Here is an 18,059-nt window from a genome sequence, read left to right as displayed (position 1 = left end):
GGAGGACTGGACCCAGCCTCTCTTAAACCTAAATAAGCTGTGTCCTATCCCCATACAAAGGGCTGCATACCCCTATACGTAAGCCAGGACAGAGAGGGGCGGACATCTGTGCACTTCAAAGACATGTCTTTGATATCTGCCCCACTTCAAAGGTACCACTGGGTATAAGAAAGGGACCTCCAACTCCACCACTTCAGTACACTTCTTGACCTGTGGATACTCTGCCAGAAGGACTGCTGTATTGATGAAGGACGACTACTCTGATGGACTGCACAATACTGGTCTCTTGATTTGCTGTGCTGACCTGCAGCCTTCTGCCCTCTGCCTGAGTGAGAAAGACTGGATCGGCATCACTTGAACCCAGAGTCGATCCAAGGGCTAGTTGGCTGACCTCCTAATCTGAAGTCTCAGGGACTTAAAAGACTTTCAACCACCTGGCTTCTGCACCTGGACTCTTCCATCTGTGAGTCTACCCTACCAAGTGGTTCAACTCCAGTCCTCCACCCTTGGAAGTGGGCTTAAGGTCCTTTCCAGTGGAATAGATGCATCCTTTCTGCTGAGCGACACATCTTCGAGCAGAACAATCCATCTCCTTGGCTGAGTGGTTCATCGTCAAGCAGAACCAATGCATCTGCGCTCCTGCGTGTATTGGACCCGTCGCAAAAGACTTGCATTGCTGCCGTATCCTGCATCTTGGGTTTAAAGCATTGTCTTTGGAACCACAACTGCGTGGCACATCACTTTAGCAGATCCTTACATCCCTCATCAATGGCAGTCTTGACAACAATGCTAAAAGCTCTGCACCGCAGCCTCACCGCTCATTGGAACAAGCTCATCACCTCGATTGTGCAACATGTCCCCAAACTCAGCCTTTGCATTGCTAACCCCGTCAAAGGAATCGCCTACACTGACGCTATATGATCTGTCACCACCGCCTCTCCGCATCTCGTAACCAAAGCACCGTCTCAACTGCGCAATGCATTTTTGATGCTGATTCGAGCAATGCTCCGCAACCAGGGTTTCAGTTATTTTGTTCTGCAGGCCTAACTGGGCCCCTGTAGATAAGCCCATGCTCCATCATGGTAGGCCTGGGCTGGTGACTTTGTCCCAGTACTGCGTGGCCAGATATTCCCAATAACTCTTTGTCCTTCTTGTGGCTATTTGTACTTAAAACATTGAACTTCAATATCTCCGGTTCCACAAATTGGATTTTTGTTAGGTCTTGTTTTATTTATTACATTTTCATCTATTTTTCTAATCTGGCATGGATTTTTTTTTGCTGTGTTTTCACTGTTGTACTGTTTGAAGTATTGCACAAACACTTTACACGCTACCTCTAAGTTAAGCCTGACTGCTCTGTGCCTAGCTACCTTAGTGTGAGCAGAGATTAATGTAGGGGTTGCATACCTTACCCTGACTGGGATTGTGGTTGCTGCTTGACCAGGGCTCATACATCAGCAATAGAACAATCCAGTTTTCCTCCAGAAAGTCATCTAAACAAAATAAAAATAAAATAGAGTAGGAAAAGGTAGTGTTATTTGGCGGAAGTACAAATGTTCATAATTCGGTCACTCCCATTTCTCTGCAAATAAGCTCTCTCACACGTTATCAGCCACCTTTTAGAATGCGTGTCTCTTATTTTTACAATCAATTTTCATTGCTTTGCTTGCTTCTGATGTCATCGTAGTTCCTCATTTATGTTTATGCAACCCATTCTTTAAGGTGTATGCCAGTCTGGAAATCAACCTGCAGCAAAGATGAAAGTAAAAATAGCTGTACTATCAGCAGTTTGCAGATCACTGTAGGATACTTTTATTATGGGGACTTTGACATGTAAAAGATGTGTAAATGTTTTGTCATTGTTGGTAAGTTTGGGGTCCAATTGATGAAGTAGACACTTTTTACATTAGCAATTGTATAGTAGTTGGAAACAGTTGTGTGAGCGATACACTAGCAATTAATTATACATATTGGAAGCACCTTTGTTCACAAATACACAGTTTCCTGTGTGAGGTACCTGTATGGCTGATTTATTCATTTGAGTTAAGTAATTGGGTGTATAACAGAGAACTGTTTGGGGTGAAATTAAAGGATAGTGATATCGTTTTATTAAATGGCCTATTAATAGTGATCAAACATATATATCAAAATTACAGTGAATCTGAAGAGAGGGAAGGATTTTAGATGAAGTGAAGCCAAGAAAATATGCCTCCTTGCCTAATTATTATTCAGATTGTTTTTGGCAAATATGAAGAATATTATCCCAGTGGGTATTTCTTTTCTCCAAAGATGAAAGTTATCAAAACCCTTTTTGTGCAGATAATACTGGATACAACAGTATTGAAAGCATTGGGAGTCTTAAAAGGATTTGAATCAACATCAGTTTATTCATGGGAACCACCCATATCTGCTCCAATTAAGGAAAGTGTTGAATACCCACACCTTGAAAAAACATTGCATCACAATACAGTGATAGGTGTGTGCTGTACCAATACCACTATTACATACACACATTCATAGACACATACAAGATTCTAGGACCTTTATAAATACAAAAAGGAAAATACATCCTTTTTACCCAGACAAATTAAGGATTGTTTACTTTGGTAGGAGGGATAAATGAAAATCAAGTATGGGGAATGGCATGTATAATAAACTAGCTGGTTAGTAAGAATAAACTGACTGGTTAGTTTGCTCCTGTAAATTGCTTGAAATTATGTCAAACCTTCACAATGAAGGTCTAATTGCATTTGATATTTCCTTTAAAAGTCAGTAGGTCACTAGAATTGGTTCCTGCTGGATAAAAGAAAACTAATTACATTTTGCCATAGACTTTTCTAAACCTTCATGAATCCTTACTCTGCGTCTTCAACTACACTGAAACCACTTGCTTATGTGTAGAGTCAGATGCATCAACCACAAATTATTAAGGACACCCAGGCACCTTCGTTTCAGCTGAGTCTTTTTTCCCAGAGTTAACCCCTTCCTTAGTCCCATAAACATCCTCTCTTCTGTTTGGTTCCTACCCTTTACTACAAGGACAGTGGCAGTAATCAGCTGACCTAATTTCAAACATCACCTACCCACATTGAAACCTATAATTTACACCGCTGCCTATCTAATCATTAATCAAATACATTTGATTACATTAGCTGCACTTTGAATATGCTCCACCAACACGTCAGATTCTAATCTCACTGCATAGCCCTGCATTAGAAAAGGTACAGTTTTCATATAAAATCTATTGTTATGGTGGTCTCTAATAGGTTCACTGCTCATTTCTCCCAAGGATCTAGAATGCATAAAAAGAACAAGCCTAAATATAAACATCCCCCTCCACCTGCACCTGAAGACTAAATAATGAGCTATTACAACACCTCAGGTATTCCTTCTCCCTGTACTGCTTTACCAAAAAGGTTTTCTCCATATTGCCTCATGTCTGAAATTGGGTTATTAATTTGTGAGGGGCCATTCCTACCAACCTAATAAATGTAATCTGGTGAGGTCAAAACGCACCTCTGAGAGAATCTGTGCTCGGCCCCTGGTAGCTATGACAGAAGCAACAGGCACTTACCAGTGAAATACAAACATTTTTAAAGCACAGAACACAACCCCATACCACTCTCTTTAGAAAATTAAAGAAAATTTAATGAGTATAACAACACCAACACCAATACCAATAACATAGGCGATCATTCTGACAGCGGCGGTCGGTGGTCGCCGCCCGCCAAGCGGTTCCCGCCGAAAGACCGCTCCGCGGTCAAAAGACCGCGGCAGCCATTCCGGCTTTCCCGCTGGGCCGGCGGGCGACCGCCAGAAGACCGCCGGCCGGCCCAGCGGGACAGCCCCTTCAACAATGAAGCCGGCTCGGAATGGAGCCGGCAGAGTTGAAGGGGTGCGACGGGTGCAGTGGCACCCGTCGCGATTTTCACTGTCTGCAAAGCAGACAGTGAAAATCTTTGTGGGGCCCTGTTAGGGGGCCCCACGGCACCCGTTCCCGCCATCCTGGTTCTGGCGGTGGACACCGCCAGAAACAGGCTGGCAGGAAGGGGGTCGGAATCCCCATGGCGGTGCTGCAAGCAGCGCCGCCATGGCGGGTTCCCTGGGCCAGCGGGAAACCGGCGGGAAACCGCCTGCTCCCCTTTTCCGACCGCGGCTTTACCGCTGCGGTCAGAATCGCCCAGGAAGCACCGCCAGTCTGTTGGCGGTGCTTCCGCCGCACTCCGCCATGGCGGTCATGGACCGCCAAGGTCAGAATGACTCCCATAGTGTTTGGGGAACCGGAAAAATGTTTTTCTTTTAACTTTTAAGGCACATAAAAAAGTAAAGCACCATTGATAAAAACAGTTCATATTTGACTGGTACATAGATAAGATTTCAGGCTTAGATGTTGTGTTGGCCATACCAAGCAGGTTGTACCAGTCAACATTTTTACCTTCTGACTTATTCTTTGAAATGGAAGTCAAAATCTTCTAGCAGAACAAGGTCAAAGGCAGAGGCCCATGAGGGTCCCTCCAAGTCAGATACATGGTCAATCTCCCTCGAAGCTGTTGATTTTGGTGCCAAAAGTTCAAAGCAGAACACAATCTGTATTTGTGGCTGCAAAGGTTATTTCATCAGTCAGATTTGTTTGTCACTTTACCCTGGTCCAAGTTTTTATCTTTGAACTTAGGGCTTGATTTAGATCTTGGTGGAGGGAATACTCCATCACCAATGTGACGGATATCCCATCTGCTGTATTACAATCCCCATAGGAAATAATGGGATGGTAATGTGGTGGACGGGATATCTGTCACACTTGTGACAGAGTATTCCAGTCCACCGAAGTCTAAATCAGGCCCTGTTAGACTTGGCATCCTTGGCATGGCCTCCCCTAACTTTTTGCCTCTGTTTCCCAGGTTGTTGATGTATGCTGGACTCTGTTTTTGCTGTTTTTGTTTCTCTGGGCACTTTACCACTGCTATCCAGTGCTAAAGTGCAAGTGCTTCTATGTAAAATGTATGTGTAATTGACTTTCCATGATCGGCATATTTGATTTACTAGTAAGTCCCTAGTACAAAGCACTAGTGGTTCCCAGGGCCTGTAAATCAAATGCTACTAGTGGGCCTGCAGCACTGGTTGTGCCACCCACATTAGTAGCCCTGTAAACATTGCTCACTGCAGTGTCTGTGAATGCAGTTTTAAACTGCCAAATCGACATGGCAAGTACACCCACTTGTCATGCCTAAACCTTAACTTTTTATACATGTAAGGCACCCCTAAGGTAGGCCTTAGGGAGCCCCATGGGAAGGGTGCAGTGTATGTTAAAGGTGGGACAGATACTTATGTGTTTTACATGTCCCAACAGTGAAATACTGCCAAATGTGTTTTTCACTGTTGCAAGGCTTTTCTCTCTCATGGGTTAACATGGGGGCTGCCTTTAAATATTATTAAAGTGCAGATTCCCATAGGGAGCAGATAGAAATGTGGAGTTTGGGGTCTCTGAGCTCACAATTTAAAAATGCATCTTTTAGTGAAGTTGGTTTTTGGATTGTGTGCTTGAAAATGCCACTTTGAGAAAGTAGGCATTTTCTTGCTTAAACCATTCTGTGACTCTGCCTGTTTGTGGATTCCCTGTCTGGGTCAGTTTGACAGTTGGGCTATTTGCACCTCTCTCTAGACAGTGACACAAAGGGAGCTTGGGTGTAGCCTGCATATCTGATGAGCCATCTGTGCTAGGAGGGAGGGGAGGAGTGGTCACTTACACCTGAAAGGGCTGTGCCTGCCCTCACACAATGCAGTCTCCAACCCCCTGGTGTGTATCTGGGGCCTGGCCTGGGCAAGGCAGGATCTTACAAACAAGAGAGACTTTCCTTTGAAGTAGGCCTACTATAAAGGCAGAAAGGGATATAAGAAGAGCCCCCAAAACCCCAGAAAATTAGGTCACTTCTGGAATCAAGAAGAACCTCTGCCAAGGAGAAGAGCTGAAGAGCTGAGGAGAAGTGTTGCCTCTGCCCGTTACATGAGCTTCTTACGCTATCCTGCAGTTGCTGCTTCTGCCTGTGAAAGGGGAAAAAGACTGGACTTTGTGTATATTCCTGCTTGAGAAGAATCTCCAAGGGCTTGGTCTGAGCTTGCTCCCTGTTCTGAAGTCTCAGGGCCATCAAAGACTTCCCCTACCAGCACTTGGACTCTCTGCTGAGACTCCTGCCCTGACAAGTGGTGCCCTATCCAGTCCCTGGGCCTTTGAAAGGTGAACATGAGGAAAATAAAAATAAAATGACTTTGGACAACTCCGGAACCAACGCTGCTGCCGAATCCTGTAACGCCGCCTGCAACTGACTCCTTAGTCCTCTCGCTGGAGTGCGATGACGCTCACAGGCCCAACATCACTGTAGCCCCACCGAAGTCCGCGACTCTATGGAAGTCGCCACACCACGTCGTGACTGCCGGATATCGTCTCCGCCCGAAGTGCACGGATTGAGAACTTCGCACCGACGCCACCTCCACCACTCCGCAGCAAAGACCCGATGCCTCTTCGTGATGCCTCTGCTCCTTTGCCCCGCTGCACCGGAACCGACGCCGCCTCGGATCCAGCAACGCCACAATCCCCACCTTCATGCACCGGCTTGTTTTCACATTTTACTAAGGTACTGTTCCTGGGGGTCTGCGTGACTCCATACCTGGGGCCATTCACATCGGATTGTTGAGAACGACTCCGTCACAACCCCGTGTTATCACCTCATCGAAGCATTTTGTGTTTCTAAGCGCTATTTTTTTGTTTAATCTTTAGTAATTCATAACTTGACTTGTGTATGATGGATTTTTGTCATTATGGTCTTGTGTTGTTTAGATAAATATTGGCTATTGTTCTTAACCTGTGTTGAGTCATTTTATGGCTTTTTTACTATACTACTGTGTGTGTTGGTACAAATACTTTACACCTGGTTTCTGAAGTTAAGCCTGCCTGCTCGTGCCAAGCTACCAAGAGGGTGAGTGGGGGTTAACTGAGGGTGATTATCCTTTACCCTGACTCGAGTGAGGGTCTTTGCTTGGACAGGAGGTAATCTGACTGGCAACCAAAGACCCCATTTCAAACAGGCCCTTACTCACATTTTTGGAAGTCAATATAGTAGTGTAAGGTTGGAATCTGTAGGCAGCAGGACTCCACAAGGTCAGATGCATGCCTGATGTCTCCCTAACACTCCAAGTGAGTTGAACTTAGTTTTTGTATCTACTTAGGATGCAACCTCTTTGGGCATGCCTCTCCACCTGGTTATGTTCCCATGGAGGTAATAAAAAAAAAAGACTCACTTTTCTCCAACTGCTGGGAAAGTTCCTTCTGGTCAGTCATGGAGCCCCAACTATTCAGGGCAGTTTTCTAGGCACATGTTTTCCTGTAGGGTCCTGTCCTCCATGAAGAGCTGGGCCCTCTTGAAGCCATGATTCCTTCTGAGTTTTGTGTCCTTAAAGCGGGCTAACAAGAGGGACACACTACCTTTGGAGAGCACTCCCACTTCCTGGGTGCACGCAGGAGTCAGAAGGAGTCTGCTTTCCTCCAGCAAGTACTACTTTTTCAGGTTGAGTCTTCCCAGGTCTAGGAATGTGCTGAAGTATGGTGGTTGATGTGCTAGATTCATTCTGTGCACTAGCCAGGGATTGGATAAACTCTGCCACTAAATCTTAACTACTTTCCCATATGCCTCTGCTTTTGTAGCACTCCCTCTTTGACTTATTTCAATATGCCAGAACCCTTCTGCCACCAGGAAGGACCACCTTCAACTCCTTAGACACTCCCCTATTGAGATTAGCTTGCCTTCTACCTGACAAGGTCCAGACTTGTTCTCTCCTCCACGGTCACTGGAGCCTGGCTGTCTAGTAGGTACCCTAAGAATAAGTAGGAGAATCCTTCCCTGGCATTTTAAGGTCAAAAAAGGCAGTGCTGAGGCCATCTATTTTTCTGCAAACTGTTCCTGGTAGCTAATCCTGATAGCTAAACCAAACTGTTCAGCCTGGGCTCAGAGACAGGGCTTGTGTTCCAAGTCAAAGTAGTTACCTCCTCTTGCCAAGGATGTGTATTCAAGCTTGAAGCATGTGATGAATGTAGAACTAGTTTGAAGCAGGCTCTGGCAGCCTAAAATACATTTTTTCAAAGTTACTTTTCTACTTATGTTATCATAACATGTTTTCACCATTAACTGATTTTTTTAATTTTAAGTAAGTCATAATTTTGATTGTCTTTGATAACATTTTCCAAGATGGAGATACAACATGTATTATTTTACTCACACCTAGGCCTGCCCTTTTAAAAATGTAGCTGGACTTACACAGTGAAATTGCTTTTAGGCCTTTAGTCTGCGCGAGTGCACACTTTCTAAATATTAAGGGCCACATGTAGCAACATTCAGAATTGCGACCCGCAAATTGTGAGTCACAAATCCGAATGTTGGATGGTGTCCCTGACACCATCTGCGATTCGCAAGGGGGTCGCAAATGCCCACCTCATGAATAATCAGAAGGTTGGTCGCAATTTGCTACCCCCTGTTTGTGACGTGCAAAAAGCTTGCTACATGTGGCCCATAGTGCTATGTTTTTTATATCAATGCCACCCTGCGTTGTGGGCTTAACAGGTAGATTTTTGGGGTAAAGAATTAATATATAAAAATTGGGTTTCTTAAATGTCGAAATCACTTTTCCTTGCCGTGTACTACTGCAGTCCCTTTACACTGCAGCCCAGCCAGGGCACAGTGATTCTCCTGGTTGCCATATAATTTTATCATATATGTGGGTGGTGTAAATGCACACTATATACCGCAGATGAAATTTAACCCCTACCTCATTGTTTAATTTTCTATGCCATCTGCTATGGCCTTAGAAGAAGGTTAAGTAGACCAATTGGGTGAAACCAATTTTTATAATACTAGTTTTGGGATCAAAGCACACACATTGTAGCATTCATTAGCAATGTGATGGGGCACAGAGCCCCAAGACCAGCACAAATTGGGTCAAGAAAAGGGTAAAAAATTTGAGTGACCATGCAGAAAAAGTAAATGTGTTACACCAACCAACTGATTCACTCCTGCATTTCCACTTACTCACCCCAAAACGTTATTACAATTAAATAAGGAGTATGTAAACATATAATCAGGTGGTCTGTAACCACTCGTGCCTGTATCGTATTGCTGATAATAATAATAATCATCATCATCATTACCATCGTCCTTTTACATCTTTCATCTATCAGTGTCCTAGTGTATTCATATGCAATATCCATCCTTAATGACTTCACAGGTTTTCCATTGTGAGAATCTTAGAATATTTTTATTGACTCTTAGTCATAAATCAGGTGCTGTCCAAGTGATGAAATTTAAGGTACAACATTCGTCTGAATTTATCTGGCACTATTCACCTCTCTAATTGTTTCTATACACATAGAAGTAATATCTTCAAACACTGTATAATGAATTGCTTGGAGCACGTTCTGCTGATTGTCGTGGAGTTCACTGAGATTTACCAGATTTACCAGAGATTTACCAGAGATTTACCAGATTCTTCCATTATTTCTATTTTTGAACCTCTGGGTAACATATTTTTGATTTTAGCTTTTTATTTCTGCTACTGTGTTATCTTTGTAAGTTTACTTTTTCAGTGGGATTTACCTGCTTGTTGTTATATTTCCTCTGCATTTTAAAGTGTTTTTTGCTTCCAGAAGGGTGTACAATAGCCATGTGAAGAGAGATTATAGTGGGACAAATATATTGAGGAAAAGTGCTGGTGAGATGAAGTGCAGAGCAAGGTGAAACATGTGCTAGACGAAAGGAAAAATTAGTCTGGGGAAGACACTGTTGAAAAGCAACAGTGAGTGTGACCCAGACAATCACAAGGCTTTTCTTCTTGCAAGAAGCACCAATATTTACCTAATTTCTGAGTTTCGTTAAAGAGGCATGAAGCAGACAGGGCTGTTTGATTTCCTCAAGTGAGATTGCAGTTACATGTACTAATAGCCCTGTTGCCAACATGGTGCTGCATGTTTCTGGTTGTTAACTGACTTCATCATGACTTTCAGTTCTATCCTCTGAATGTAGAGTAATCAATTAGCATCTGTTAACTGTTAGGGGAATCCAATAACTGCTATAGATACCATCATCAGAGGGCAGTCATTCCTAACGGATGCATGCAGCAGTGAGCCATACACTTAGGGCCTGATTACAACTTTGGAGGAAGGTGTTAATCCGTCCCAAAAGTGACGGATATACCACCAGCCGTATTACGAGTCCATTATATCCTATGGAACTCGTAATACGGCTGGTGGTATATCCGTCACATTTGGGACGGATTAACACCTCCTCCAAAGTTGTAATCAGGCCCTTAATTATTAAAGTAGGAAGTGACAACTCATGTTAGAGTTCTCTCTTATCTTTATTGTGATAATCCTTTCAGATCACCACATATTGCACTGTGAGTCCTCTGGAGGAGGAGATTCCACGTGATTCTGAATTCAGTCATCTCTCGAGTGTCTGGGAAGCACTGGTTAGGTTCAAGTGGAGTGGTGCATTTCAAGTGTTCACTTTTCATCCAGTCTTCCCACCATGCTCTAGGCTGCCCACTACGACGTTCACATTAAAGTTTCTCCTTTAAAGCTATTGCATTAACATGCACGACCACTTTTATGCATAATTTACAATATTATAATCATTTTCTGCAAAGTGGTCTTATATTGTGGATCGCACCAATTTACAATGTTTGTGCCATCAAGCGTGTGCCAACGTGTCACAATAAGCCTCTGATTGGACAGGGATTTTAGGACAGATTTACTAAGGGCTTGGTTGCTTTTGTGTCACACAAGTTTATGCAAGGAAATGCAAGCCCTTAACTGGGATTTATTAAGCCATACAAACCAATCTTGTGTGGTGCTGCGGAGTTTAGCAAATACAAGGTAACGTAAGGCAGCGCCTTTCAGTGCCTTGTGTTACATCGCAAAAGGGAGGTTCTCATGCAGCCACCCAGGGATTTTGGTGAAGGCTCAAATTCACGAAGAATTGTAAACCTGGGAAGGCATCAAAACAGTATGCCCCTCAGACCCTGGGGTAGTAAGGAGAAATATTTGGAAGAAAAAATAGCTCACATGTGAGGGATGTAGCTAGTGAAATTATTCCTATTGTGGCTGTCACTCAGAGTTCAATGCGACTTCAATGCGAATGGTCAGTAATTCTGTCATTTATTAATTTCATTTGGACAGGTGGAAGCTAAATAATTGGGACATTGACCTGTTAAACAAACGCTACATTCTTATTGGAGGTAATCTTGTCATCAATAAACCAGACAAAGCTACTGACACTGGAAAATATGTATGTACAGCGTCCAACCTGTACGGAACCATCCGAAGCAACGAAGCCTCTTTACAGTTTGGATGTAAGTAGATGTAGAATGTACACATTTTCTCTGAATAAATGTCTTACGTTTGTGTAGGAATCCCAATAGCTTGCTTTACAGGTAGCAAGGTATATGCTTTTATGTTATTCTGTGTACAGATTAAGACCCTGCAAAACCTGTTAAGTGAGTAAAAACAGTTAGAACTCACTTGAAAACTGATTAATGTATTTTCAATTGCAATATTTATTCTTTTTACATAGATCTGGATCCATTTTCACCAGAAGAGCGATATGCAGTGCAAGTAAAGGAAGGGATTGGAGCAGTACTTCTATGTGACCCTCCACCTCATTACCCAGGTATACTACACTGTATCAGATAAAATGGTTTCTGTTAATAAACTAATGCAACATAGGCACCTGGCATACATGCACACATCATTGGGGGTGTTTTAACAAATAACTCTCTGGCCCTACTCAGAATTGAAGGAGATTTTCAAAATTTTTCTAAACTAAGTAATAACAGTGGCTTGGAACATTAGAGGCTCTGAGGATCAGTTCTCACATGAGCAGTGGCGGCTCCTGCGCTATGCGGAGACGCGTCACCCCCTCCCCTGCCAGCAGCAGAAGCTGCAAACCAGTGCTTAATTTGTAAATAAAAACATGCCGGTGCCCAAAGCCCTCCTCTTAAACATGCGGCTGCTGCAATTAAATGTGGAAACACGGAATACTGAGGCGGCGTAATCCTGAAGTCATCTCGGGCCTCTTCAATCCATATAAAGCCACTCCCTGCCCCTTCAGCTCACTCTAGCAGTTCTCTATTTTCTCCCTTTGTGACGCTTTTTCGTTTTTCTCTTCCTACGTCTTTCCCATATGTGGCTTTTGCTTGCAGTAAATGCTTGTGGCAGAAGAATAAGCCCCGGCCCTCAAAAATAAGTGCTGGTGCTCAGCACCGGATACAACAAGCACAAATTAAGCACTGCTGCAAACCTTTCACAATGAAAGGATAATAAATCATGTTTATTATCCTTTCATTGTGAAAGGTGCGGGGCAATGGGGATGGCGAGCACTGAGATGAGTGCACTGTGCACTCCCCTCATTGCGCATGTGTGTTTGGCAGGCTGTCTTGGGTTGGCCAAACACACATGCACAGTGTGCTCTCTCCAGCCTGGCACTGTGTTGCCGTGCTGGAGAGAGCAGCCACAGGCTCCCAGTCTACCTGGGAGCGCCCTGGCCAATCCTAATGCTGCTTTGAGCAGCATCAGGATTGGCCGCAGGGCAGGCTGGGAGCCTGTGCCTGCCTGCTGAGGAGACAACGGAGGATCGGTGGCTGGGAGGTATGTTTTTTTTTTCTTCATTTTATTAATCTCCCGTCCCCCTCCCCCCATTCGCAACCCCGTCCCCTGTAACTTTCGCATTGCAATGTATGATTGTTTTGTGACTGTGAATGCGGTCACATAACAATCGCAGTTAGCACCAATTTCAAATTTGTGGTAACCAATTTGCAAACGGGAAGGGATCCAATCGGAACCTCATCCCCTTTGTGAATGGCACCTCTGAGGAAAACGGATTGCCTTTTAAAAAAACACTGCTTTATTAGCAGTCAGACATGGTGGTCTGCTGTCCCCAACAGGCCACAATCCCTGTGAGTGCAGCCATTCCAATGAAGTTGCAAATTGCGACCTACCACATGAATATTATTGAGATAGGTCATTTGCAACCCCATTGGGAATTGCAAACAATGTGAAGTACACTGTTGTACATATGGTTTTGCGATTCGCAAATGAGTCACAAATTGTGAGTCGCAAAACTCTCTGTCGTACATCTGGCCCTAGGTCCCTCAGAGAACCATGTTCATATGTTCTGGTTTTCACTCTTTTACAAACACATATGTGTGCTTCATTTAAAGCTGATGCAATAGAGTTTTTGTTGTCTATTCTGGATGATATATATATTTTTTAGTATGGCTCTGAGAGTAATTTAGCTATTGTGTTCTCACTTAGTACTTTTAGGTCAAAGGTTTGTATGTACCTATGCCTATCACAGGACATTTAAGTAGCTTGTTAGCTGTACATTTGAGATGGAAATCCTAAATGGAATTTGACCATTTAACCTTACTGGGTTTTAATCGATATTTGATTTTCTTAGACAAGTTTCACTTCTAAGTGGAGCCTTTGTTATGGCTGAGTTAATCAAGTTTGTTAGAACATTGTTTGGGATTAGTTTTTTTCCGGGGATGTTGCCTATAGTGTTAGAATTGCCCCCTTCCCCAGTATTGAAATCTACCATTAGAATGTGATTGGACTCTGAGAAGTCTAAACAATCCTTCAAGGATGTTTTATAAACTGCCCTAACTTTACTATATAATAATAATACTGCAGAAAACTCATATAATGCTGTTTTGTCTGATTTAGCTTCAAGGCATTGTACCACTGAGAGCTGTGCTTCCATAAATCCTTACATTGCAGGAATTCTCTATGAATTAGTGTTATCCCTCTCTGTTGTATTTTCTGCCCATGTGTTAGATTAAATGATCATCTGAATTATGCTATCAGTCATTGATTGTGAGTGATTGTTTAGTCATTTTTCGGTAAGAAAAACTACAGCTCTAAAAAAAAGGATCTGTCTTGTTTCAGTTCTGCAGATGATATGAGTATCATTTGTTGTTGACTGTGTCAGTTTGGTGTATATTTTGATGAAATTATGAAGGTTTTTATTCATGTATCCCAAGGTACTTTTGTGCCTCAGAAATGGTGACTCTGGAGACTGCTGTGATTAATGCTTTTTTGTCTATATACTTGTATGTGGATTTGTATTGGCAATCTAAAATAGTGGTGTCATGTTTTCCTTGTGCAAATTGTAGCCATTAGATTGTCAGTGGGAGAATTATCTCTGTTGAAATTGGAGAGCTTAGTTAACAAGGTGACTCTTTGGCAAGGCAATCAGTATATTCCTTGTCTCTAGTGCATATGCTGTGTAGGCCATGTTTCAGTTTTTGTTTAAGGGTCTCAAATGTCACAGTAATTTTATGTAGTTTTTGGTAGGCTTTTGTCACATTGTCTCTCATTGTACCAATAAGGCTACTGGATTTGTGCTGAAGCATCACCTGAATTGTGGGGAACTGAGTTTGATCCCACACTATGTGACAACTTTTGGCCTAATTCATTTCCGGCCAGCTAGCAGTGCCTCACCATGCCTAAGAGCAGGAGTAATTTGAGGCAGCCGGGCGCATTACATTGTGACCTCTCAGGGAAATTGTGGTGGATCAGATCTTATCCTTTTCTCCCAGTTACATTTGTCTTACATATGCAAAGACAAACAGAAGCAGAAAATGATTCAATACATTTTTTTGAATCAGCTGTGTTCTAGAAAAAAATACATGGACTGCAATAATTAGGATGATAAAACATACTAAAATCAGAATGGTGACAAGAAAATTGAAACACAAGAAAAGTCCCACCATACTGTCACTCTGCAAGATGTTTAATTCCTACCTATGTCACTAATGTTCTATGTTAAAGCACGACAGGATAAGCCCTAATCCACACTTCAGGACCCCCCAGGAAGACATCATCTTCCATACCTGCATATGGCAGTAGAGTAGAAGCCTGTTGTCTATTGAGACACCTTTCCCATATAGGCCAGGGAACCGGCAGTCTCAGCAAGCAGCTGTAGTGAAGTCAAACAGCATGTGGTGGCAGTTGTCTGGAACCTCCCTCTAACATACAGGGAGAAGAGAGATGTATTATATTAAAACAGCTAGTGTTCTGAGAAAAATGTTCACCTGTAAAAACACATATGTTTCTGTGAAATGTTAGAGAAGTGATATACCACTTTGTGCCGGCAACCTTATCCTGTAGCAGCATTGAGCAAAGCTCAGAGTGAAAGAATGCCATGCCAAGAAATGTAAATGCATTCCTCTGTGAAAGAACAGCAAGATAGACCAAAATAAAACATCACCACAAATGTGATTGTTTCAGAAGAATAAAATTGAATTTAATTAAAAGTAACTAGGCTAACCTGAACAAGCAGGAGGCCTATTTGCTAAAATATTGTGCCCCAAAACACCAACAAAATGGCTTCACTGCACCCTCCTCTTGTTGATTCAAATTGGGTAAAACAGTCTAGTAAAAGCAACTAAAATACATCTCTTAAAACATATATACATAAATGACAACTGTGACAAGTCAAATCATGCTTATGCAGGCAGAGTAGAAAAACATTGAAATGGACAATTTAAAATTTTAGCAAGGGCATCAATAAAGCAGAATTTTAAACTTCAGCTTCATTTTTAAAATCTTCATTCACAGCTGGGACAATTGAATCAAGGAAATATTCCACTTCGGCAGATGGTAATGTGATCAAATCGGTGCCAAGGAAAACCAAGAAACACTTATGTTCCAAAGCCTGAGATCCAGCTGTGGCAGCAGCATACTGTGTTATGCCAGATGTTAAAGCAAGAGCCACATGATACACGAAGGGCAGCTCATAAATGGCATCCCGTAGCAAATGCACCTTCAATGCACATGTCTGGTAATGAGCCCTCAGTGAAAGCATCAACAGATAAGCATCCAATGAAAGTAAGCATCGTGTAGAAAGACAAACTTCCTGTGAACATTCAAAAAGAATCAGAGGCATTGAAACACAAGCTGCACACAATCCAGAACTGGACTAAATGACCGAGGCCAGTTACAATCCAGTTCTTCCAGGACTGGTGCTCAGAAATACTGCATCATGCGTTCATGACACAGTTGCGCTTGTGGAAGCGCCACCAGTCCTCCTTGTTGAGATGGGACAGCCATTGGGCATAAAAAACAGCAACAGCAGGATGACACCTATTATAGCCAAAGTAATTTTTACTCTCCCAAAAATACTCAAAAATATTGAGTATATGGCTGAAGGTATTATGCCAAATATAGAGGAGAAGGTGCTGACAAAACCAGAACCAACAGTCTTAAAGAAATATACAATCCCTGTAGTACTGGACGCGTCAAAAATACATCCCACAAGTTCACCAAAGTGTTTCGGAAAGTTTGTATTTAAAAGGGACTGTATCTCTGCAGATGACCTCGCTACTTGGAGTACATAGGTCCCACGTGCAGATGTTAGCGTCACATGTTTTTGGAACAATAGATCTTTTAGTCTGCTTAACTTGTCAAAATTCACATTTGAAGTAGCAATATGAGGCCACATATCTGCTACTTTCATCTGTTCCGTGGGGGGAAAGTACCCTACCACAACAGGTGACAATTTTGGAGACCGAAACTACATAAGCAATTCCGGCTCACATCCCACAACAGCTCTCGCTATTAAGAAGCATATAACTTCCACTAGATGGCACCTGGAAAGCTGGTCTAATGAAGGGGACTGGAACTCCCTTCAGATAGCATGCTAAATTCACTGTCAAAGCATTGCATGCCCCGTGCAAGGACAGCTGCTTACAAACCATTGAATGGCTCATTGATGTCTTGTATTTGCTGCCACTAAGAAAGACCTCTTTTGTGCCACTGAAACATTTGTGCGAAAAGGGTAGCTCCCACACCTCATGAATGTAACTAACTCCTAGCCTTTCATATCTGCCTGCTGGAATGTGTTTTAAGCAATATGTGAATTGCAGTGTTGTAGTAGGCAGAGTGATAACCCCATTCATTAACCATTTTACAGATGGTATTTCAGCCACAGTAAAAGGCAACTTTTCTAACTTTTTGATGTTTAGCATAACATAGATCGCTTCTTTCTTAGCCATTATTTTTGCTGTTGCATCAGATTAAATGCTGAAAAAAAATGTCCCTTGCGCTATTGTATTGCAAGGGAATACTACCAAGCTTCAATGTTTGTAGTGTCCAATCTAACTGCATAATGAACCTAAGCTGGTTCTGTCCACGTTTCAAAAATGACATGTCACCTTGTACAATGTCTATTGCAGATGAAATGATATTATTTAAAGTGTGTTAATCCCATTATCTACAACGGCTAATGCTTTCTGAAAATTCTCCTGATCTGTTTGCTTTAACTGGGCAGTGGCTTCTTGTTGGGAAAGTTTCCAAATTTCATTGTAAATTACACATAAGAAGCATGTTTTAGGTTGTCTTCCGGGTGTAACTGGAAATCCTGCAAGTCTGTGTTGTTTGACAGGGGACTGAGGCATTCTTCAACAGCATCTAATGAGGAACTTTTTAACCATTGCTGGCATAATTTCCCTACACTGTATGTTGTTACCACACCAGAGTGCTCTGAGGACACATAGCGAGGGTCTGGTCTACTAGTTCTGAAACTCCCTGTGGAGTTTACAAAAAGCGTATTACAACCATTTGTTCCACTGGCCATAATAACCACCCACTAGTACGTGAAACTGATGTGTTAAATGTTCCATTTTGGACCCATGCATTGAGCTGTTCTTTGGTTGCATTAATGTATTTTTGCCAATTGTTAAATTTAGCACGGGCAGGAATACAGGGCACATTCAATTCCTTAATATTTGCCAAGCCTAAACAACTTGTCTGTTGTACAGTTTCAATTAAAAATATCATTTGAACAGGTATCAGACATGCTCTAAATAAAGCTTCCTTTCCCCTTATTCCGCTTATTTGCCAATTTTTATTTCCCCACACACTTTTTAAGCTGATTGACGTTAGCCAATGTTCATACACTTCTATAGCCAACCGGGAAACAAAAGAATCCTTGTGTGTTTTTGTTGGACTTTTTTCCCTA

The 18,059-nt window shown here is 42.5% G+C and overlaps 1 protein-coding gene across 3 annotated transcripts in view; it reads left to right on the top strand.

Annotated features, from left to right (window-relative positions):
* The window catches only part of CNTN1 (contactin 1), an 895,734-nt gene that overhangs the window by 554,095 nt on the left and 323,580 nt on the right, over positions 1-18,059 (top strand). For all 3 annotated transcript variants that reach the window (XM_069228856.1, XM_069228858.1, XM_069228855.1), the window contains 2 exons: positions 11,219-11,391; positions 11,613-11,708. In XM_069228856.1, the coding sequence (XP_069084957.1) occupies positions 11,219-11,391; positions 11,613-11,708 (269 nt within the window). The remainder of the gene's footprint in view (positions 1-11,218; positions 11,392-11,612; positions 11,709-18,059) is intronic.

This window comes from Pleurodeles waltl, chromosome 4_1 (assembly GCF_031143425.1).
Source record: "Pleurodeles waltl isolate 20211129_DDA chromosome 4_1, aPleWal1.hap1.20221129, whole genome shotgun sequence".
In the NCBI taxonomy this organism is placed as follows: Eukaryota; Metazoa; Chordata; class Amphibia; order Caudata; family Salamandridae; genus Pleurodeles; species Pleurodeles waltl.
This window is presented reverse-complemented; position numbering and strand designations above follow the sequence as displayed.